The sequence below is a fragment of the Falco peregrinus genome, chromosome 4 (assembly GCF_023634155.1).
Source record: "Falco peregrinus isolate bFalPer1 chromosome 4, bFalPer1.pri, whole genome shotgun sequence".
In the NCBI taxonomy this organism is placed as follows: domain Eukaryota; kingdom Metazoa; phylum Chordata; class Aves; order Falconiformes; family Falconidae; genus Falco; species Falco peregrinus.
In genome coordinates, this window is record NC_073724.1 from 77,106,977 (window position 1) to 77,130,400 (window position 23,424).

The 23,424-nt window shown below is 39.4% G+C and overlaps 2 protein-coding genes across 4 annotated transcripts in view; one reads left to right on the forward strand and one right to left on the reverse strand.

Moving 5' to 3' along the window:
* Positions 1 to 8,642, reverse strand: part of UCHL3 (ubiquitin C-terminal hydrolase L3) — a 45,683-nt gene extending 37,041 nt beyond the window's left edge. The window contains exons 1-2 of the mRNA XM_055802435.1: positions 8,355 to 8,642; positions 8,106 to 8,117 (exon numbers count right to left, since the gene is read on the reverse strand). Of these exons, the coding sequence (XP_055658410.1) occupies positions 8,106 to 8,117; positions 8,355 to 8,396 (54 nt within the window). The 5' untranslated portion in view covers positions 8,397 to 8,642. The remainder of the gene's footprint in view (positions 1 to 8,105; positions 8,118 to 8,354) is intronic.
* Positions 8,643 to 11,609: 2,967 nt separating this feature from the next.
* Positions 11,610 to 19,953, forward strand: COMMD6 (COMM domain containing 6). 3 transcript variants are annotated; one of them, XM_027781019.2, is made up of 7 exons: positions 11,610 to 11,796; positions 12,452 to 12,510; positions 13,091 to 13,156; positions 13,322 to 13,398; positions 14,706 to 14,874; positions 15,962 to 16,114; positions 17,360 to 19,953. In XM_027781019.2, the coding sequence occupies exons 1-7, from the start codon at positions 11,625 to 11,627 to the stop codon at positions 17,390 to 17,392; spliced, it is 729 nt and encodes a 242-aa protein (XP_027636820.1). In that variant the 5' UTR covers positions 11,610 to 11,624; the 3' UTR covers positions 17,393 to 19,953. The 3 variants fall into 3 exon arrangements, with proteins under 3 accessions (XP_027636820.1, XP_027636819.1, XP_013151437.2); XM_027781018.2 differs by having other exon boundaries at positions 17,191 to 18,283; XM_013295983.3 differs by having other exon boundaries at positions 11,704 to 11,851; positions 17,191 to 18,283.
* The last annotated feature ends 3,471 nt before the right edge of the window (positions 19,954 to 23,424 follow it).

Here is a 23,424-nt window from a genome sequence, read left to right on the forward strand (position 1 = left end):
ATGCTGGTACAGAAAGGAGTCAGTTATGCACCAGGAGCTGAAGCAACCCCTTCCCCTCAGACAAAAGCATTCCTGTTTTAGGACAGAAGGCAGTTCTGCATGCTTTTTAGACAGTGTCATTCATAGGGAGGGACCTCTGGTGCTTTGTATTCCAATTATTCAGTAATTATCCAAGCAATTTTATTCTACAGATACCTGCTGGACAGAGCAGTTAAGGGTACTTTACATTGTATCTGAGGGCTTACTCACTTTCAGCTGCTTTCTTTCTCTCAGCTTATTAATAAGTACTCAGGTTAAATAGCACCTTTATATTTCTCTAGAGCTGCACAAGAGAGTATTAGATAGTCTTTTTCAGTCACTGCATATCACATTGCTGACTCTTTAACTTACACCTCTTTGAGCATCCTTAGATAAAGAAGAAAAAAAACCATACTTGGCTTCATTGCAGAAGTCTTACAGGGGCTCATGAAGAACAGTAACAGCAACAAGAAAAAACATCACACATGCCTGTATCTAGTTTATTAACTTTTTCAGAACTTTACTTTTACTGATTGTTGCCATACTTCCAGTTATCTCTTTTCTTGTTGTATGAAAATACCTTCCTAAGAAACTCTTCTTGGTTTTTCACTGGTCCAACTAACCATCAGACAAAACACTTTTGAAATTACTTTCCACACACTCCTCCTTATGTGCGTTTCTCAATTTCTCCTTTCCCCCCCCCCCCCAGTATTTCATAAGGCGTTTCCTTCTCACCTGTTTTCAACTAGCTAAGAGAGAGAGCAGAAAAGATGAAGACAGACTCAGCAGTGGACAATAGAACAATGAGAAACAATGGACAGAGGCTGGAACGCTGGAAATTTGAACTTGATAAGGAAAGCATTTAAATTTTAAAAATAACGATCATGGTCAAACACTAGTACAAGGCTGCCCAGGAGGCTGTGAAGTCCATCCTTTCAGGAATTCAGAACTTGACAACAGGTTCCTGAGCAACCTGTTTTGAAGAGAACATGGCTGAACTACAGAACTCTAAGAGTCCCTTCCAGCCAACCCTATGCTATTCTAAATCACCACGCACTGTAAATATGTATGTCTAAATGTTAGTTAATAGCAAAAAGCATTACAATAAGCACATTTAGGCACGTTACCTATGTGGTATAAGCTACACTGTTTTCATTGTTGGTACCAATACTTTAACCTACTAACTGTTAGACCTGAAAGAAGCACAAAGCAGTTATTTTTAATACTTGATTCTGCTCTGAAGCACATTGGCTACCTTTAAGGTTCATGAAAATTATTTATTTATAAAAAACCAATTCATGCTTATTTATTTATTTATAAAAAAACAATTCATGCTTATTTATTTATTTTTAAAGAGCCTCAAAGTAGAATGGAAACCCAGTGGACAGAGGCAACTTAGCAACATCTTGACTCATGAGACTTGATTTCAGCAGTGTAAAATAGAAGTACTTCTGCCAACACAGTTACGCAGCCAGTAGGAAGAAGTGATTTATGGGGTTGTTGGAGATGTGGGAAGGGTAAGTGAGGTAAGAAGAAGTAAGGGTGCAATTTATTTTAACAGAAAACTTCTGGAGTAGTTAATGTGCAATTTAAATAGTCTGAAGTAGCAGTGCTCTTTTGTACTGTCACTTGCACATAAAAACAAAGTGAGGACAAACACTGAAACAAGATGGACTTTGAAAATTAGGTGCAATTAAAGTTGGGACAGCATTTGCAAATATTCAAGAATGCCACATTCTAAATACTAAGTCATCATAGTAATGACTGAGTTTTCCACATTTTACTATAGTACTTGTATAGAAGCTGGAACCATGAAACCATAAAACTGGCAAAAAGCACAAACATTTCCAGACATTCAGATGCAAAAGTCAAAGAGCTTTTGTGGGAAGAACCAACTGTTGTAGTCCTCTTCCTAATGCAAATGCAAACCAAGACACCAACAGAGTCTACATTTTATTCTACTTCTGCTCAGCGCATTAAAGCATTGCTGTATCACAACAAAAACACAGTTAAGACCTTCTTCTGAAAAAAAAAAACCCCAAAAAACAAACCACACAAATACCAAAACACAAGCCTATGGCTGTAGGAAACAGGGAGGACTACATCCAAATAAACCAAGTGAGACAACCAATATTTTGTAACTTTTTCGTTAAAGCCCAAGAATTTTTGGCACTTCATTAAACTGAAGCTATCTTTTTACCTAGAAAGTCGTAAGTCACTGCATAAGATGTGTTAGGGAGTTATCACCCAGAAAAAGAAAAAAAAAAAAAAACCCACACTGAAAAGCACTTATATTACAATTTATAAAAATCCAAAAATACATGGTTGTATTCAGCCCTTTAAGTATCCAATTCTTACTAATCTATATTACAAATATAAATGCAGATTTTTTTTGTAATATGCCCCTATAAATTATGTATAAAGACTTGAAAGCAAAATACTTTGTTTCAGAAGTTAAATCCTTTTCTAGAAATAAGGTAATCACCCAAACCGTATTTTATTGTTTGGGCCTTATGAGGATATATTTCTTAATTCTTTCATTATGGAATTTGTGGAATTAAAATAAAGGGATCATTTATCAATACGTCTTAGAGAACGCATCTTTCAGACTAGTAATCAAATTGACTGATGTGACAAGACGGCAGCAGCTGTAGAAACTTTAGTTCTATACAGCTGGTCAAAAGGCATACCAGAAGCAAATAAATGGCTGTAACTTACATGAGGTGCGTTACTCTTCTTTACCAACTACTCCCCAGTTAGAGTGGCCACAGTATGGTCTTGCTTACGCAAGAGATGCTCCATTATAATAAACTTATTTGGGAAATTCAATATTTATTAGAAATTCTTTAAATATCCTCAAACACTGATTTTCAGAACCTCATAATAAAGTTCAAAGAATACAGCCCATTTATCATCACAATTTTTTAAACTTTTTTTAGAAAATTTGCAATGAAGGGGGAAAAAAGGGAACACTTTCAACTTCATAAAAAATGTGAGAGATCTTACACCCACAAAATTTTTATCTTTCCAATTGAGTTAGTTTTTTTTCAGAGTGTCTCAAAGAGCACTGCTGAATTACAGCTGATCTTCACCATGAGAGGTATATTATTTTTTAACATATCCATCAAGCAGTTTTGAAACTTAATACTAAGTATGCCCAGGTACTGCCACATATATTGAACCAGGATATCACACAGGCAACAATACAAAGTGCTGAGAAACCCAAACTAACCAGCTGACCCAGGCTTCCTTTGAAACCACCCCAGTGAGTGAGAGTTTTAGAATGCTCGAGAGTCCTGAGGTGCAGCTACTGAGCCACTTCAGTTCAGCACAGGACACCAAATTACACTGTGAAAAACAGAGACCTGTTTCTATGCTCTAAATTATTCATACTGGGCACAAGCCATACCAATCCACTCCTCCAAACAAGCTTTTATGGATAGTATTTCCACAGCATACTAAACCAACAATTGGGTTCTACTGATTCTGCTTGTCCTTTAAGCCAAGGAAAACGCGAAAGTGGGGAAAAGCATCTTCAGTGCAATATAGTAACCTATCACATGAACTGCTATGGCTTGGTTTTGCACTCTGTAGCACCTCATTCCCTTAAACAGTGTTCCAGAGAGTAAGGGTCTCATGGTTACAATTTTTAGTTTGTCACTGAAACAGAAGAAGAAACTAAGCAAAAGAGAGCATAATAAAAGGCCAGAAGTGGCAAGTACAAATAGAGAAATGCAATACGTGGTTTTCTTAGCTTTCAGTTACTGAGGAATGTACAAAGGAAGATCTAAGTCAATCCTTCAACTACTCATATATATAATGCTCTAAACCCCAAAACAAGTTACAATTTTCCTTTTACAGCATATCTACCCATTTAAACTCAACAAGAAGTCTATATAGCTCGAGATATTTTAAACTAGAAGCCATTCAACAAGTGATCTTACAGTGGATGTCTACAATCCCTTTGTATTTGTCCTTCGGCTTATTCTTTGCTATGCTATGCCACAGCCTCAACAATTCCCGTTTGCTGGCTCTGTGGAAGGCTTTCTGGGGGTATTCTCTTTACAGAAAGGCATAAACTGAGTCCTGGTCTTTCGCCTTCTGAGGCTCATAGTAACAGGCTGTTTTCCAGGCATGCATGCTATGTCTACTGTTTCCACTCTGCTTGCAACAGAGAGTTCAACTCTACTCCCCCACTCCCAAGTAAAAAAGTAAGCTTAGCCAAGCATTTTCAGAAGGACATCTCTGTTTCTTCACATGCAACATGCTTCCACTCCAACACAGCTCATCTACAAGTATTTTCACCCTGCACATCAGGAATCGTGGGCACTTTCAGTTACTTCCATCCCTAGGGCTTTCTTTTGGGAAAGCTTGTGTGATAATGTTAAAGAGTTCATAAAGTTGAAAGACCTTTTAGGAAGAGTAAAGTTTGTTTCCTCAGAATACTTAAATTGTGTCTCCCCAACACCCTTAAAAAATGTGGTCCGTGACTGGGTGAAGACTGGCTGTAACCAGTTTCTGCCATTTGTGCTATGTTTTGTGATCTTTATTGCCCCCGTGACTCTAAAGTCACAGCTGTCAAGGTCACCCATGGACTAAAATTAATTTCTGTATGTAGCTGAGTCTCAGTACATTAATGGATTTGGGGAAAAAAAAAAAAGGTAGGATCAAAGGCCTGGAAAAAATGCTGGAAGGTAACTAAGAACCAGGAAGTAAGCCCTCAGGTGGCAAGAGAAACCCAAGCCACAGTCACCTCCCAGTTGTTTAACCTGAACTACCTGAAGCCAATGCTTGAGTTGAAATGGTACCTTATGTAGAAAGTAGGGGTGTTTCTTAGAGCACGTGAGATGAAGAAAGGTAAGAGAGAATGAAGAAAGGTAGAAGATCAAAAAAGATAACAACCAATACTACTTTTTTGTTTATCTGTGCATGCTAGGAAATCAGTCATGGGTTGCAAGCCAAACTGAAGTGACATCATGAACAATCAGTTTGTGTCTGGCCTTTTCACTGCAATAATTTGTTGCAGTCTGGTTTTGGGGGTTGGTGAGGTTTTTTGTTGTTGCATTTTTGGGTTTTTTTTTTTGGTTTTGCTTTTGTGTGTGTGTAGAAGAAATTGAGAACATACACAGCCAAATATAATATGGTAAACAGTGGGCAGATAAATCCCATTTTCTTGCTTTCTCTCTCCCATTAGTGGGGAAGGTTTCATAAGAGATTCAGTTGAAGGTGAAAGAAAAGGAACCACTCCCAATCATCACTGTACACAAAGTGGAGCTTTGTAAAAGCTGAATCATCAACACCTTCTGTATCAGAGGTGGACTAACAATTCATCCTATCAGTGTTGAAGGGGAGGAGAAAAAAAAAAAGGCATCGTGACAATTATATTAGCACTATATGGTACATCTAAGTATGCTGACTTCTCTCTTAAAAATACCACAACAGATAGGTGGCTGTGGTATTTCGAGTGAGTCACTGCCATTGTAAATCTTTCAAGCTAAAAAAGAATATCCCTGTTTATCCTCAGTCAGTTTCTGAACCTTTAAATAGTTCTAACACATATGCACGAAGAGAGGTCCTATATATACACCAAGGATTTAGAAATTCCTAGACTTGTATTACAGCATAAATGCTTTCAGATAGAGAAAAGCTTGCAAGATAGTTTGAAAAGATTTCACATACCCTGAGAAATACCAGTACTTCTCCATTATTGTCTGAATTCCAACCACAAAGATTTAAAGTCTCAAACTTGCAACTTACGTGTCAAAACCAGAGAGCACACAGCATAGTAAGCACATATTAAAAGCAAATTAACCTGTATTTAGTACATTTTCTTTCCAGTTACTATTAAAATAGGGTATGATTTGTACAATAACCAAAATAGGCTAACCATTTGTTAAACTGTAATGACAGTTCTGACTACAAACTAAGACTTAAGAATCCACACACCTTACAGGTGAATGGAATTTTTTTTAGTTTTAAGAGTTCACTCACACACCTGGCAATAACATTAACACTAAGAGTAGTACATTGCAAGGACAGTGTAACACTCAAGTAAAACAAACAAAATACAATTTTTAAAAAAACAGCAAGAAACCCAACCCCAAAACACCAAGAAACACATGTCTAGATATCTGTGTAAAAAACTACTACTAGATGTATCTCTTTATGTGTATGTATCTTAATACATTACAGCTATTAAGGGCACACCATTGTTAGTTTGTGGGTTTTTTAAAATCCTGAAGAATTCTAGAATATTTTAGAGAACACAACACAGAGTACCACAAAAAAACCAGTCTGTCCTTGCAATTAACTTCACAGGATTTTTTTAAAAAGCATTTGCAACTTCATTTGAATCTCAAATTACTATTATTGTTGTTCTAAACATAAGCAGGATATGAGCAACTTGTGACTAATAGCCTTGTTCTTACAGCTTACCACTGTACTGATGAGATTAAAAGAACAATGACTAACAATGCAAAGTGTATTCATATTCAACACTGACCATTTTTTCTTTTCTTTTTAATATAAATCTCTTAGTCTAGATAGTAGCAACAACCACTGCTAAGTTAAGACTGGCAAAATACAGTGAAGGAGCAAGTCTAAGTGGTCTAAAGTGGCCTTTTCTGTACAGGAATATTAAGAAGAAAATCCTTGCAGAATGAAAATTCCAATAATCCATGATCACCCACAACTGACAGATATCCATTATCAACAAAAAGCCAATGGGCAAGACAGCCAGATTTTCAACATGCTTAAGTTGTTCATTTAGTGTTTTTTCAGGATTTACTCTGTATAACAAACATGTAGTGGCAGAAGATAATTCAGATTTTTTTTAAAAAAGTAACATTGTTTTTCCTCCTCAGTTTATACTTTACAGCTTAAATTAACTGTAACGAGCTCATCTCAACATCTCAACATCAACATCTGGAAAGCGATGTCAGAGAATTTGAAATTGTACTAGTCATTTACTCATACTTACTTCCTTCTAAACAGGAATCTAGTCTCTGAATTACAAAATTTAAAAGAAGTCTAAAACTTAAGGAGATTATAACACACATCCAAGAAAAACTCCCACGAAAGGCTGTTAATTTTAATTGAGGACTAGGATTAAGAACTCTCCACAGTAGCAATACTGTAAAAATTATAAAATTATTTGTTCTAGGAAACTATAAAGCAAAGTACAAAATGACGCAGCATCAAATAACTTTTTGCTCTCCTGAAGACGCAGTGTATTACTACAACAACAAACAAAACATTTTTCACACACCGAAATTCCTGATTTCCAAAATACTTCAACAATACAGTTTTAAGAATGTAATCTTACAGCTGGAAGCTTAAGTCCTTTGGCTTAAACACTACCCTTAACGTTATCAACAGGCCTGCTAGGATCAACGTCTTGCCTCTAATGCTTGTTAAAGATACTCAAAGTTGCCACTGAGAACCTGATGCAGGGTTGGAGTATGTGTGATACCCTTTCAGCTAGAATTTATCTAGCACTTAACATTGTTTTGTGGACTAGAACAAGCTTCCTTTCTCTAGCATGGATTCTACTACGCTACAAAACCAGAAATAACAAATCACACAGATGTGGTCATGAATAAGCAGCAAAGTGCAAAAATAGTAAAATGACGTTATTTCTTATGGGCAGCCAAAGAAGAAAGAGACAACACAGTGGTGTGAGTAAACCCATGCAAGTGCACAAAGCCATCCTGTACAGGTCCAGAACAGGCACACATTATATAGTAATGTTTTAATCATCAATTAATTAATTAAAACCCACCTCGCGACACATCAGAGGTTACATTACATTAATAGCCAGACATTATCTATTCTATTCTCTCTTCCTTTAGCTTGTGGGTGTTTGGTTGTTGTTTTTTGGGGTTTTTTTTCTATATAGTATCTTTACATGACACTACGTACTGAGAGGTTTCAGAGGAGTGTCCAGTACAGTCCAGTACTAGAAGGCACCCGTGGGGGAGGAAGGGGTTACTCTCGTTGGAGAAGCAGGAGGCTTTACTACACGAAAATGAAAGATGGGCCTAGAGCTGAAGCGACACTAAAGGTTACCTCGAATAAAAGCTGCTTACCTGATTCGTAACCTGGAAAGAAAGCAGAAAACAGAGAGAAGTTAAGAACCCAGTTAGATCCGCAGGCTGAGACCTCCCCCGCTCCCTGCCACAACCAGCCGTGGCTCAGCCCGCGATGCTGAGCCCGCCGCGGCCGCAGCCCCGACGCCCTCCCCGCCGCCATCCTCCTTCCCTCCCGCCAGCCCTCCCGCGCACCCAGCAGCCCCCCCACCCCCTCCCGCCGCGCCCACCCCCGCGCCGAGCACCCACGTCGGGGTTGGCCTCCAGGGGCAGCCAGCGATGGGGCTCCATGGCGGCAGCGGCGGGGCGGGTACCGGCACTGGGCTGAACCTCGCAGCACGGCACTGACAGCGCCTCACGCCGCCGCGCCTCAGACCTGACCCGGGACCGCACCACCGAGCCGCGCGGGAACGGCGGGGGGGGGGGGGAAGCGGAGACGAAGGCAACCCCCGGCGGCCCACCCCACACGTCTCCCCCGCTCCGGGGCGGCGGGCCCAGGCGGACACCGGTAGCCAACGCCTTCCCCCCGGGGCGCCTCCGGGCAGCGACGGCCGGAATACTCCCGCCTCCCCGCTCTCTTGGCTCCCCCCGGCTATGGGCTCTCCCACGTGCCAAGGGGCGACGCCTCGGCCGCCCCGCCCCGCGCTTGCTCCCAACCGTCAGGGCCTGCCTGGTGCGCAGGAGCCGCCGGGGGGCGCCCCACCGCCCGCCCCCGGCCCCAGAGCCCGCCGGGGCCCTGCCGGCAGCGGCCGGGAAGCAGGCGCCAGGCGCTCGGTACAGCCGGGCCCGTGCGAAACGGCCTCTCACAGCTAAACTGAGCTACAGCCGTTCCCTGGCGGGGAGGCGCGTACACACCCCCGGGAACGGGGCAGGCCGCGGAGCCAGAGCGGACGAAGCGTTCGGAGGGAACTGCCCAGCCGCGGCAGCGGGTACCGCCACACCGCCTGAGCAGGCTGAGCCGTGTGTAGCAGCGGGGGGACACGGGTGGTGAGGTCTCTCTGTGAGCTGCTGCAAATTGATGTGGTAAACCCAACTGAGAATAGCATCCATCTTCTAACGCTGCGAATCCCCTCGTGCTTTCCCATCTCAGTGGCATCAACATACCGTTTCTTGGCATTTTGGCTAAGATCAAGCACAGTATCATATACATATCATATGCGGTGTAAGATATTTCACATATATATATATATCAGATTGTGTTGCATCTTCTTTCAAGTTAATCAGAAAAGCAAAAACTGAAGGAACCTGTCATTTCTCGGCACCAGCCCTCCCTGCCTGCATCTGCTCACCACTCCGTACAGGCTGCAGCTCACCTACACAGCCCCTTGCAGCACTTGCACAGGGCCTCACGCTTTCAGAAGCAGACATTTGGACAAGGTTTTGGTAGAAGCCCCTCAGCTGCACCTCCAGGCCTGCCCAGTGTATGCCCGGAAAGGTTTGGGGCAGAAAGGTGGGTCAGCACAAATAAACATCCAGGGTGAGCAGGGAGGGTGCGGGAAGACTAGGAACTGTGCCAGTTCACAGGCAGATCTGAGCCCCATGAGGAAAGGAAGGAGTACAATATGAACACTTGGTGTTTCTAGGTACTGTAAAGACAGGAGTACCAAGGTGCCAGGCAGTAGGGTGTTGGGGATACCATACAACTGAGGGCCCAGGCACTGGAGAAACATATCTTCTTGAAGAGCTTTTTGAGGAACTTGTTGTAGTCCTTCAGTGTTGATGTAAATGATATCCCATTCTGTAAATGTGAAGTTTATGAACTAGGGTAAATTACCTAATGTTTTTATTTTATTTTATGCCCTGTAATCATTTAGCAGGATGCTACATGCCTGTGCCTGAAGCTTCTGCATTGACCTGTCAACAATACTGTAGTGTCTCCCTTCAGCAATCCTGTCTATTGGTAGATTTGTCTTTTAGTTTCTATACACAGTGTCTCCTCATACTAAGTTCTCAGTTCTTATTTAGCTAAGACATGGGACTGTCAGATCACCACCACTGTCTACCTCTCTGCCACAAAAAGCTTCATAGAACACACTTACAAAAGGCAGAGTTTTCTAAAGATACATAGTTTCATTCCATGGATGGGCAGACAAGCAGAAACCATTACATACTTCACCACTTTCTATTCACAATTCAAAGAACTAAACGCAGGTCTACATATTGATGAAAATAACCCCCAAATAACTCCAAATTTCAGCAGATGATTCTGTAATTACCCAACCAGCAAGATACTCACCTCCACATCTACCTCCACATTTTGGAGAAAGAATAAAAAGTAACCTAACAATATTAGTCTTAGTGCTAAAGGCATGACTAAGAGACTTGGTGAAATTGTAATATAAAATAGTATGTAAAGTTGTCTTGGTAAAAAAGTATGCAATAAGAACAAAGAGATTAAATCAAGTCCTTGCTATCAGAGACAGATCTTACCAGTACGTGCACTGCTAGTGTTTTGATAATCATGAGGTCATAAAAACACATACTACTCAAAAACGTTTGCACGCTTAATTAGATACTTTAAAAGGGAGAGGCCAAGATCAGACAGGCTGTGAATGTATAAAGCTCATAAACACATACCATATTCCATAATTACCCTTTTCCTGAAATATATTCTATGTTCTTCCATTACCATTTATGGCAAATATGTAATTTTAAACTTGCCAGAACTACTGCATGACAAGTTATGTTTTACTACTGTCACAATCCTACAATAGAAGTACTAAAATTGTAACATTGTGGTATTTTTTTTTTAAAGCTAAAAGCAAACGTAAAACTGATTACTTGAGAAATCTAAGAATATTTTCTATTTTTAAAAGGTGAAACTGGTAAAGAATTAGTGATGCTTTAGGGCTGTAGTCACACCCCAAACAATACAGTTAAATTAAATTTAAAGGATTGAAAAGCTTATTGCACAGTTCTAGCTGTAGTTAAAAAAAAAAAACCACTATCATAAAACTGAAGACATAGTTTATCTACACAAATCATCCATGAACTGCACAGTTTATTTGCAGGTGTACAGGCTGATTGCACAATCCACCTGTACAAAGTACTGTCAGTCTATGTACCTGTACTGTTTAATATACTGTATTTGCTGCGTTCACAAAGCACAAAGCGTGATTTAAGATCCCGAGACTACAGCGGGGAGCACTGAGAAAGCCCTGACACCAGTTATCAATAAACCAAACTCAGTAAACAACTTGTTGCGCAAACCAGGTGTGACTTGAACCAGCATTTCCACAAGCCTCCCCAGACGATTCTCAGGCCTGCGCCATTTCCCAAGCCGTCACTAACACAAGCGCTGCCAGAGGGGCCTGCGGCAAGAGAGAGCGCGGCCAGCCTGAGGGGAAGCACAGGCAGGCCCTAGCCTACCATATGTAAGTGGCTTTTTCCACCCAACAACTCAATAGTCTCTTAAAACGCTGTCCTGGCTTTACTCGTAACTATTTAAGACGCGGTTTGCCTCAAAAACGACAAAAAAACCCGCCGCAACCCGCCCCGCGCAGCCAACCCGGACGAAAAATGCGGAGGACTCCGACCTGCTCGCGCAGGCTCCGCCCTCCCAGGCAAGAAGGGCGCACGCTCCCTGACCGGAAGCCAATAAGGGCGAGCTCGCTGGCCTTGCCTCGCTCTGGTGTCGCCCGGAGCCAATCAGAGCGGCAAGCGTTGTGTGGCGGAAGTTGGGCCTTGGCGGGTGCGTGGCGCCATGGCCGCCGGCTCCGCGGTGGTGCGGGCGCTGGAGGCGCTGGGTGAGGGTGCAGGGTGGGGACCCCGATGTGAGGGTGGCGGTGGGGAGCTGAGGGGGTGTTGGGCTCACCCGGACCCGCAGGGTAGGTTGTGGAGGGGGGCGGGCGCTGCCCCTTCCTGAGCGTTTCCCGGGGCGTCCTGGTGAAGGCTTGGGGTGGGCGAGCGGGGCCCTTCCATGGCTGCCCGCGGGCCGCCCTGGGGGGTTTGCCGCCGTGAGGCGGCCTGCATGTAGCAGCGTAGCCGCAGGGAGAGCCGCGGTGCTGTGCTACGGTGCCAGAGGGCAGCCCTGGGCATGCCCGGCTCCCCGGTAAGCTGAGGAACTGGGTGCAAGTACAGCTCCACTGGCTTGGAGGGGTTATTCAGGGCTGTGAAACTGCAACTGCATGGACTTGGTCTGGCCTTATGGAGTCTCTCCTATTAGACTGTGCTTGACATGCTGAGCAGGTGATGTTAATGCAATTCAGGACAAACCCCCTTAAAGAAAGCTTTGTTTTTAGGTTAAATGCATGCATGAAGACCTGGAATTCTTCAGCGAGAGTCTAGGTGTAGTACCATAACACTTTGAGGATTTGCTTCTGATTGCTAGTGTTTGTGTTTTGCAGATGTTGGTGGTGCAGCAGATAAGATTAAATTAATACCTCAAGACTTTTTTGCAGAACTGGTAAGTAGTGCAATAAATTGGATGTTGAAGGGCTTCTGCTACTCTGATTCAATGAAACCTTTTTGTTTAAGGTTTTTTTTTTTTGTCTGTTGCAAAGGGAATCTTTTGTATGTGGTAGGTAGTTACACGACTCATGAAATGGACCAATCCTGCTAAAAGAAATGGGATTGCTTTAAATGTTTTTATCATATAAGATTTCTAAATATGTATTTTTGCTTTTCATCTGAAGATATCAGGTGAGCTTGTCCAGAAGACATTCAGTTTGTTTATTGTAGTGTGCACTTGAACAAGATGACTGCTCAATTAGCATTAAAATGGTGTGTTAAGTAGGAATAGCTAGTGAGGTGGTAACTAGAAGTTTTGACTGAGTTTATTTGCTTTTCTTGAATTTGATGTAACTTTAAAATCAGTCATTTCAATGACTTTATTCTCCACTGTGCATTTAAAGCATATTCTTGTTGTCCATTTTTGCAATAACTAGTTTTCTTTTTTGTTTTTTAGTCTCCAAGTAGTCAAACTAGTTTTGTCTTGTATATTAAAATACACATTAAGAATGTTTTCAAACTTACTCTCTTTACAGTGTGAGCAAATAATTCAGCATCTGAACCAGAAGATCCCAGGTGTAAATGTAGCTGAACTGTGTCAGGTAAGTTTAGATACTAGCACTTAGAAGCAAGTATATTAGCTGTATATGCTGTAAAGGATAGATTCCCCAAGTAAATGTTTTCTTTTTGTGTGTGTATATACAAAGAGGGGTTTATTAATGCATTGTTCATGATTATTTGTAATTGCTCAAACATTCTGTTTCTAGAGAATTCAAACATCTGGGAGTGAGATTAATGTTGGTGACCTAGCAAAAGTAGCTAATATTGTTTCCTTTCTATTCAGGTAAGCACAAAATAAATTATGTTGCCTCACGTCTTTTTTTTTTTTTTTTCCCCTCCACCCCAACTTAACAGTGGTATTAAAAAGTGACATCGAATGTGGATGTAAAATGAACTGATTTGGGAAAAGGGCAGAAGTTTGTAACTCAGTACATGAAAATGAACTTCTGGACTTAGTTTATGTTCTTAAAAAAATTATGTGGTTAATAAATCATCTCACTCTTTGTAATAAAAAAAAAAAACCCAAAGAGAGGAAAACGTTCTAAGATCCTGTCTGCAAGCTTTAGAACTACTGGCCAAATAAGTTGAAGTTAAGCTCAGTTCTGAAGCTGTCGGCTAGGCCTTTACCTGGAAGAAGTGTGTTCTAAAAACTTTCTTAGAGATTAGAAACCAGCATTTGTGCCTGTTTGAAGGGCGCACAGTTTTATGATGTTGAACTCTGCTGTGACAGAGTTTTTAGGTAGCATTTTCAGCAGTTATTTTCCTCTTAAGTTTTTCTGCTTTCAGAAAGATAAAATTTTCAAGAGCTTTCTTATTCTTCTAATATCTAGTATCTAAACATTTTACATAATATTAACATGATTGAAGAAAATATACCAGTAGAAATCTAAGATACTACTACTTCCTCTCATATAGAAAGCCTTAAATTATATTGGACCGTGCTACTTGGCAGACCAACTCTTTCTGTCTATTAATGTCTCTAAGGGGTGTGGATCAGCATGGACAAGCCAAGGATGGGAATTTTTTTAAAAACTTCTGGTAGAGGAGAGAGTAGCAATTTTCCTCTAGACTTGCTGCATTTTCAGTTGAGGGTGTATTGCATCATTTGACTCCTGTTAGTACCAATTATACCATTACCTAGAGGTCCTTATTTGCCTTTAGGTGATACTTTAATTACCTCTCCTAAATGTTTAATTAAAAATGGCTTTGTTTCTAAAGTAATAGTATTGTTGAATGCTCTATGCAGATGTCTTTCACTGAATTATGCTTGGTTTTTTTCAGTTGCAACAGAACTTAGGGACTGTGATTATTTCTTGTTATAATGTTGCATGTTGTGCAAGCCCAGCAAAGCTTGGTCTCTGCATATTAAGACACATTGAAAGCCAAGTAGTGGTGTTTTTTGCATGTGGATACAAAAGCGTAGTTAAATATTCTATAGGAAAAAATAAAAATCATAGGCTGCCTAATTATTGTAAAGTACATAGACACACCAAGCAGCAATACAAAATTGCCTATTTGGGGTGAAGTGAGAAATTTTATTAAATCCGTGGAGAATTAAATTGATATGGTGTTCTTTGGATATACCTATAGCACAGCAGCCAGAAACAATCTCTCTACAGAAGAACTCGTCACCACCTTGGGCAATACAGTCAGCGCACTGCCAAAACATGCAGTTCAAGTTATTCGTCATGTATGGAACGAGCAGGGCAAATCCGTTAGTGTCTCAGAAGATGCAAGAAATATGTCCACAGTGGGGCAGGTAACTAAATGACAAAATGCAGTTGAGCTAACTATTAACTTTTCAGAAATATCAATGCTTCATTGTGTATGTTGTATTTTCAAGCACAGGGCGGTATCTTAACTGCTGAAAGCTTTTCTATATATATGTTGCCAATTGTCTACCCAGATAAATAAGCATATACAATAAAGGTTTTCTAAATGCTGACCAGTTTTCTAATATTATTGTTTGGATGATAAAGTCATATTTTATAGCGTTTTAAAAATTAATGCATCATAGTACTGTTAGGGAAGGTAAATGGCAGTCAGTGTGGTAGACAATTGTATTGGCCATTAATGTGAATCTGTTTTAAATGTAATCTGAATTGTTCTTTAGAGTTGATAACATCACTGCCTGATCATTTTGTCTCCCTAAGTTTAAACTCTTGTTTTTAAAGATACTTTATGTCAATTTCCAGCATTCCTTTTTTCCTTTTTGAAAAAATAAGACTATATTTACATTTTAGATCTTTTTTGTCTAACAATAGTTTAAAAGAATATGGAATTACGAAAAAAAGTCTGCAGCTTGATAGTAGGCTTCTAAAGGCTCTCTTCACTTCTTCATTCAACAGTTCTGCCTATCGTAAAAGACTAAAAATGTTACCTGTCTGAAATTTATGTACTTAGATAAATAAAAAATACAGTTATAAAAGGTGTTAATTGTTTTCATTACTGCTATTATAAAATTCTTGTGCACTGTCTGAGGTTTTTCTTATGTTTCCACTAGATCTAGAAACTTGTATACCATTATGGTTTTGTGATTTTTTTTTTTTATAAGTCAGGTGAACTCTGTGGCTCAAGCTGCTTTTACTACAACTTTAGACTGTACTTGACTGAGAGTGTTTGAATAAGGAAAACAGATTAGTTAACATATTAAATTGCTTATTTGTTCATTATCAAAAGGAAGGGCAAATGATATTGTATTCACATTAATATCTGAATATGTATGTTTGTTTCCCATTTGGACATGAGCTGTAGATGTCCTATATGGTTTGTAAAACATCCATCCAACAGAATAACCATGGTAGATCTTTCTTTAACACTGTTTCCAATTATTTTCTTCTTTGTAGTTTGTAGATATGAAATGGAAACTGGGAGTTGCGATGAGTTCTGACACCTGCAGGTCTCTGAAGTATCCTTATGTTACAGTGACGCTAAAAGTGGCAGACCCTTCAGGACAAATAACAGACAAATCTTTTGAAATGACAATCCCACAGTTCAAGGTCTGTAATCAGTGTTACTTGATTCAGTCTCAAAAAACAGTGACATTGTTGTGAGGGAGCAACTGTATACCTTAATGCATATGTTTGTGTTGCTTCTTTACTCATACAGTCATTCAAAGATGAAGCATTAAATATTTAAAATGCTGAAGCTAAATACTAACTTCATAGCATTTAGTTCTACATCACTTTACCCAAAACTGTTAATTTAGCAGTAATTTATGTGTTCTCTTACAAATAAGCTAACAACTGAAGATGTAAAGACTTTTGGGACTTTTCTGTCAGATGTCACTCTGCCTTTTTAAAACCAGAAGGAATATTCTAAATATATGGAACGGTTCCCTAGTCTCTAAAACTAAATCTAAAACTTGGGTTAAGCCTAACACTTGCTAATGATTAAGAGTGGAGGTCAGTGTGCTTTGTCACCACTGGCTCTTAATTGCTAAGCTTTCATCTATGAATTTATGTAACTTTGTTTAATTTTGTGTAAATGTAGGACTTGTGTTGTAATTCCTTTTTAAAGGGTGAGTATATTGTGAGCTTGTACAATACTCCAAGCAAATAAATCCTTTGATTTGGACTGGCAGGAATTTGACAAGGATGTTCTGAATACTTAGGTGTTGTGAAATGTTGCATTCGCTCTAGTTGAAACCTATTTAATAACTTGCTGTTCAGCTACTATAAGAAATGGGTGTTATACTTCAGAAGCCTGGATTATTTCAGCTGGGAATAGAAACATTTGCATGAGAAGTTTTTTTTGGTGGCTTTTGTTTTTTGTTGTGGTGTGAGAGCTACTTAGTATTTTTCTTTCATAGCATCTTCTCCTGTTAATAGCCAAACCCATACAAATAAGGCAACACCTGTGTAGATTTAATACTGAATGTGCCCAAATGTCAACCAACTTACAAAAAGTAAAGCAGAAACTTTCAGTTCAAGCTGGAAACTTCACTTGGAAGAAAAAGGGAATATGAGAAACATGGACTGTGATTTATTTTTTTTTTTTCCTAACATGCTAATTTGAACTATGGTTTGAGCTTTTCTTCAAGCAACTGAAATTTGTCTTAACTCTTGCATTTTAGAACTTCTTCAGACAGTTCAAGGAAATGGCAGCTATTCTTGAAACAGTTTGAAAAGAACTTTTATTTACACTGAAATTTTGGACAAACTTAGATCAAGTAAACTTTCTGTTCTGCACAGGAAATAAAGTGCCATTGTTCAGCAAGGTATGTATCCTTGTCTTTTCAACAGGTATTTGTCAGCATCATCCTTGAATTGCTGTGAAGAATTCCTCACTTTTGAATACTTGAAGCAAACTCTGCAGTGTTTGTGATAATGTGTTCAGCTTTGTTCATCCTGGTAGACAAAAGATCAGGATGTGTATGGAGAAGCATCACTGTAGACTTTCTAATATCCAAGAGTAAGAAACCACACATTTAACTGTAGAGCGTGGAAGTCACTCACAAATGTTGACTGGGAAGATGCTGACAGAAGCGTAAAACCCACATTAACACTTTTGTCTGTAAAATTGAGATGTGCTTGGATTCTATAATATTAAGGAGTATATGAAGTTATGCCTAACATACAGTTATTCTTGAAGAATAGCAATGTCAAGTAGTTAGTTGCAGGCATTTGCAGACCTGGCTTCCAGTTGTCTTTTAGTAACAGGAGAATGTACTTATCCTAACAGCTTGTTTATTTCAAATACTTATTTCCTAGGCTTATAAAAATTGAGTTAATGCGTTAAGCTTTTCTGGAGATGCAAAGTTTATTCTCTGAGAAGCCCAGAGGCTAATTTTAAGTAAAGGTAGAAAGGTGAATTTTATTCAAAAACATTTAAATATATTTTTGCCTTTACATTTAATCCAACTCTAATCTGTGGCACTCTGCTTGATGTTTTGAATTGCCAGTCTACTTTCTAATTAGATTAGAATACTGGTGTAGTTGCCTCGCTCCAAGCTCTGAACTAGAAAAGTCAAGCGGAAACTTGAAAATTCAGGCTGGAGTGTTAGCCAAGCACATCAGAGAGAGGACTGCACTAAAATTCAGCAAGATTTCTATGCTTGTTGTGTTGTGACTGCTCTCAGAGAATGTCCTAAACAGCAAAATTTTGACTTTGATTCTGAAGAATGGGGGCATTTCCAAGGGGGGAGTAATAAATCTGGTGTGCTTGCATGCTGTTTTGTTTTTGTTTGGTGTTTTTACCCCTTGCATTTTCCATAAACAAAATACAAATTGCAAGTATAGTGATAATAAAAATACTGTTGCATTTCAAGATGGGCTGTGGTATGGTAGAACAAGTAAATCTGAAGAGAGGCATTTCATACTGGTAAGCAGACTGAAGTTTATGTTTTAACTTAAGAATGGTAGAGACTGAGAACCAGTTCTGCTGGGACAGATCCTCAAGTGATTTCAGGCTCCCTTAAGAGGGAACTTCTACCTTTTTAACTCACTTAAATTAGATTTCTTATTAACTTTTTTAGAAGCTGGCTGAAAGTCATTGATACAGGTTATGCCTGCCTTTTTGTGTCCTGAAAATAAACTGCAGCACACTGCACGTGCTGCATACTGCAATCCTTTCACTAAAGAAGGGTACATCCCCACTATTTGGACATTATGCATGGTGCATAAAAGCAGTGCTTGGAGTTGCTTAGAAGAGAGAGGGGGGGAAAAAACCAACCCACACCAAAACTGTTGGCTTTAATGAAAGACGGTAAAAGCTCTGGGCTGTGGCCATTGATCTGGATGGTACTTTCTTTGTGCTGCTGAAGTCTAAGGTGTTTGATTTGTGGCTGGGGGGAGCAGACTGCTCTTTTCTGAGGCCCTTTCAATGGAATGTCACAGAGTGGTCTCTGGAGCAGACTACCCATTTGCCTTTTCCCTTGTCTGTCTGCAAGGGCTTGGGGCTGAACACAGTGAAAAAAATCCCCTCTTCGTATGGAAAAGTGATGTGAGCAGCTGATTTATTTATTTTTTTAATTTGCAGAAGTTGGAGTGTAAGACTGCTATAACTGGAAAACATTGTCATGCTTTGGTGTAGTGAGTTAATTGGCTTACATCAATGCAAGAATTCCAGAAAAAGAAGAATACTTTTTTTAGTAAAGCTGTAGCCTTACAAATACTTCCTATTTATTCTAATGCAGTCAAGTTCTTCATATAGCTGGAAATACTTGTGCCTTTAATGGAACTGGATGGAAAATAAGATTTAATTAAATCATGTCTTAACTTCTAGAAACAGTTATTTAGTGGACGCTGGAAGGTAATGAGGAAACTTTCAGTTACCGTTTTTGCATGGTCTATCACCAAGAGGAGAAAGTTGGAAGCCTTTGAAAAGTCTAACTTTCCATTTTTGTCAAGGCAGATATTCTAGAAATATTAATGAATATTTTTGTCATGTCCCTGAACTCTAGCATGTAGTAAGTCTGTCTGAAAGATGCCTAGGCATTTATACTATACCAGCTTACCGTCTGAGAATTTTCAGAGGCGTTTGTGGACATCTAGGAGATGTGATTATAAGTTGGTTATGTACTCAAACTTGTGAGATTTGTCTTGAGTGCTGTCAGTAGGAATTCCTATACAGAGTAATGGAAGAATTAAGTATTAAAAAAATAACCAAGCCAACAACCCAAAACCAAACTAAAAACCTAAGTTTGCAGGGTAGCAATATTAACATGCTCAAACAAGCTGTTGAGTTGTTTGTCTATATGTGCAAAACCCAGATCTTTTCAAAGAATATCAGGAGTCCTTGTGTGTTCCTAATTCTACTTGTTGATTGATATGAAATTGTATAACACAAATATTTTTGTAAGTCCACAGTCATTAAACATATGGGTAACAAAGCTAAAGATGGTCTGTACTTTGTTGTAAGCCTACTGCACTTAAGTCTGTCTCAAATACTACAATGGGTGAAGTTCAGGACTAGACTTTGACTGAAATTCTTTCCGTATTAAATTAGGATGAAGTTCAGACATATGCAGTCTTTCTCTGTGATGGGGTACCAAAGAGCTGAGGGATAATTGCAGGCTGCAAGGAGTATTTGTATCGATTACAGGTAGTCAGACTTTTTTTGTTGAATGAGGAAAAGACAGAGGACATAGAGTAATAAAATTTTGCATAATTTAATTCAATATATTTTGTATATTGAATATATATAGAATATATATTTTGTATATATATTTGAATAAAATTCATTCAAGTGGTTACCTTTCCATAACTGTATTTAGGAGACATGTAAATGTTTTTTCTTTTTCGACATCTATGGGGAACAGAGCAAGAAGGGGTGGGTGGGGGGTGGATGTCTTACATAGTAAACCCAAGGGAGGGAATAATGAAATAATCTCCTGCCAATGACTGTCTGTTATCTTCTTCACATGACTGTTTGGTTTTCTCATTAGTTTCAAACACACAGCCCCACTTGAAGAAAGCTGTTTTGCAGAAAAAATGGAGACAGGCCCACAGAAAGTACGCAGTGCACCAGTATTGGATATTTAGCTTCTGTACTCTTTGGCCTAGAGCATGCCTCTGTTCCTGCTTCCACAAAATTGTACTGCCTTTTTTTAAACCACATTTCAAAGATATGTAATATTGTTGTTCACTGTGAGACCACCCCCCTTTATTTTTTTTACCTTCCTGTTTTCAAGCCTTTGCACTCTATTTAAACACCTGAAGATGCATTAGCTTGGACCAATAAAAAAAAGGTAGAGAGATGATAAACTGGGGGAGAGGAAGAATGTTGTTTCTTCTTTCTTGCTTGCCTTGTTCCCTAATGTTTTATTATCCTCTTAGCTGTGGGTATAATGAGAGGGTAATTTCCACTCCTTTGCAGAGGCATGCAGGGTTCTTTTGTTTAACCCTTGCGGGTACTAGACTAAAGGGCCTAACTCATTTGGTATACCTGCGGCAAGAAATGCCTAATCTCTGAAGAATGTTTTTAAAGGGGAAGAACTTAAAAATCAACAGCCTTTATCCTATCTAGTACCCTGTGGTTGGTTATTTCCCAGACAGATTTTTTTTTTTTGTGTGTGTGCGTGTGTGGTTTTGTTTTTAAAGTAAAATGTTATATAGTTGTTGGTTGGGCTGCTAGCTCATGGGCATTGGATCTATGTAGGTCAATGTATGACAGGAGGAGTGCCTCAGCCTGAGTTGAGCTTGTGTGGTATGCTGTTACAGTGCTCCCTTCCTGAGGCTCGGTCACCTTATAAACAACTGGATTTGTTTGTCACTGCAATTCTGGCCAAATGTTTCCTTTACTTCTACCAGACAGCACTGTCCATACATACTCAACCAGTTCCAATCTTGGTACTTGAGTGCATAAGGAAGCACGTGTGTTACAGGGATGATGCTCTTTTAGGTACTTTTCATACCTAGTCCTGGATGCTTTGAAAGACTTCCTGACTCTTTATTTCCAAGGCTTTTCTGAGGAAAGGTGGAGAAATGACCTGCCATTTAAACTAAGTTACTGGGATGTGTCTGTTAATTAATTATGACTTGGTGTGATTGAGAAAGTAAGGAAACAGAGATTGCTGAACTTCTCCATAAAGGCTAATTTTAGTGTTTCTGGGTTTCCTTCTCCTTGTACTGCATTTTCCTCCTATGACTAATTATGGTCTAGCTGCCCTAACTTTAGAGCCATTTCTGCTTAATATGTGTAGGTGCCATAGTTTCCAAATACTCTTGTTAGTGTCTACATTACAAATGTTATATTTACAAATAGGAAATTTCAATGTCAGTTTTGGATTTCGCATACTGAGCTTTGGAACAGTAAGCCTTAATGTGCATATTAAAAAAGAAGGAAAATTTATTATTTCATGCAATAAATTTCTGTGCTAGATAGTTATTTGAAGAGGAATTTGTCACAGCATTGGTCACCAGATGGCAGTGCTACATAGAGCCTTGATACACGGTACTCCTTTGAGAGCCTGTCTGGCAAAGGGGATAAGGACTTGCCCGTGTAGCTTCTGTCTGGAACTGTACACGTTCATGTCACCATAACTTTCATTCTGTTTCTTAAACTGTAGGGAAATACTCTAACTTCTGTGTTAATTAGTAAAAAGATGAGCATAAAATACAGAATGTTGTTTATGTCACCAGATATTTTTAATAACAGAATATCTTGAAACAGTATTTTAAATATACTAACATATCTGCATTATGACTTGCTCTTTATATAGTATCGTGTTACAGTACTATTGGGGCCTATTCTTGTTTTGCATTTTTCCCGTTTATCATATTTCAGCTAGATTTTTCTAGATCTGTATCTTGTTCATAGAATAAGCATTTGCATTTCTCTGTCCAAGGTTTTCATGCAGTTTATCCACTCTAAAATCCTTATTCCATATTTTGTCATGCAGGCTAGTTTCCAGTGTCTTTATACCACGCTTAAGAATACACTTCTCTGCCACTGAACGTGGCCCAGTTACTCAATTCCCCTGTGAACTACATGAATTACCTCTGAATTTGAGAAATAACATACTGATGTTCTTGTTACTACTGAAGCTGCAAAGAATTTCTCTGTTCCTCATGAATGTCATCACTGCTGTGTCTTCAGCAGTTTACAGGTACTTTTAAAAAATAATATTAATCTGAGAGCAGGTTTCCCTCACAGTGATGCTTCTGAACTGGCAAGTACTGGGTGCTGACAACCACACATGAAGCTTGAGAGGGGTGCTAAATTAGTTTACATTTAAAAAGAGCACAGGATTGGAAGTGTGTGTCCTGCATGAATCATCAGTGTTCTGTATGATGCTGTTTCTCGCAGTTAGGAATGTGGGAAGATGAGAGATGCTCAGCAGTTGAACAGAGTCAAGACAACAGATGTCCATTCACCTAGGAGAGTCAAGGACAATGAGAAAGAGGATTAAGTGGTTCCCATCTGCTCTATATTTTTTTTTTTTTTTGGCAGCTACCCAGGCACCATTCTTGATACTGTGTTGGGACAAGTGCCCTGTTCATGTAAGCTGTACCTTTTACCAGACATACAGTATTGAGTTGTGGAGTGGCACTAACATTTTAACAGTGATACACTCTTGAAGTCTTAATGGTGTTTTCCTCTTGAACATGTATAATTTGTGACCTTCAAAGCTGAAGTACTCCTGACTTCCAAAGCATCTCTCTTTGGTGTTATTTCTGCAGTCTACTGCAGATTTGCTAACCTTTCTAGCTTGTGGTTCATCCTTTGTAATAATGTATTTGTGGAATAATATCAAGATGTTCCTTTTAGCTTTGGCAATGATGAAAAATTCTCTCTTAGTTGCCATTGCTGGAGAGTTGGAGGGGACCTGGATCTCTTCCAAATCACAAAATGAGGTAGAGGGTAG

Excerpts from the sequence above, each read along its gene's own strand:
- COMMD6 (XM_027781018.2), top strand. The coding sequence starts at position 11,625 with ATGCGGAGGACTCCGACCTGCTCGCGCAGGCTCCGCCCTCCCAGGCAA. Across the intron at positions 11,797-12,451 it reads CGGAAGTTGGGCCTTGGCGG|ATGTTGGTGGTGCAGCAGAT; the intron begins GTGCGTGGCGCC and ends TGTGTTTTGCAG. Across the intron at positions 14,875-15,961 it reads ATATGTCCACAGTGGGGCAG|TTTGTAGATATGAAATGGAA; the intron begins GTAACTAAATGA and ends TCTTCTTTGTAG.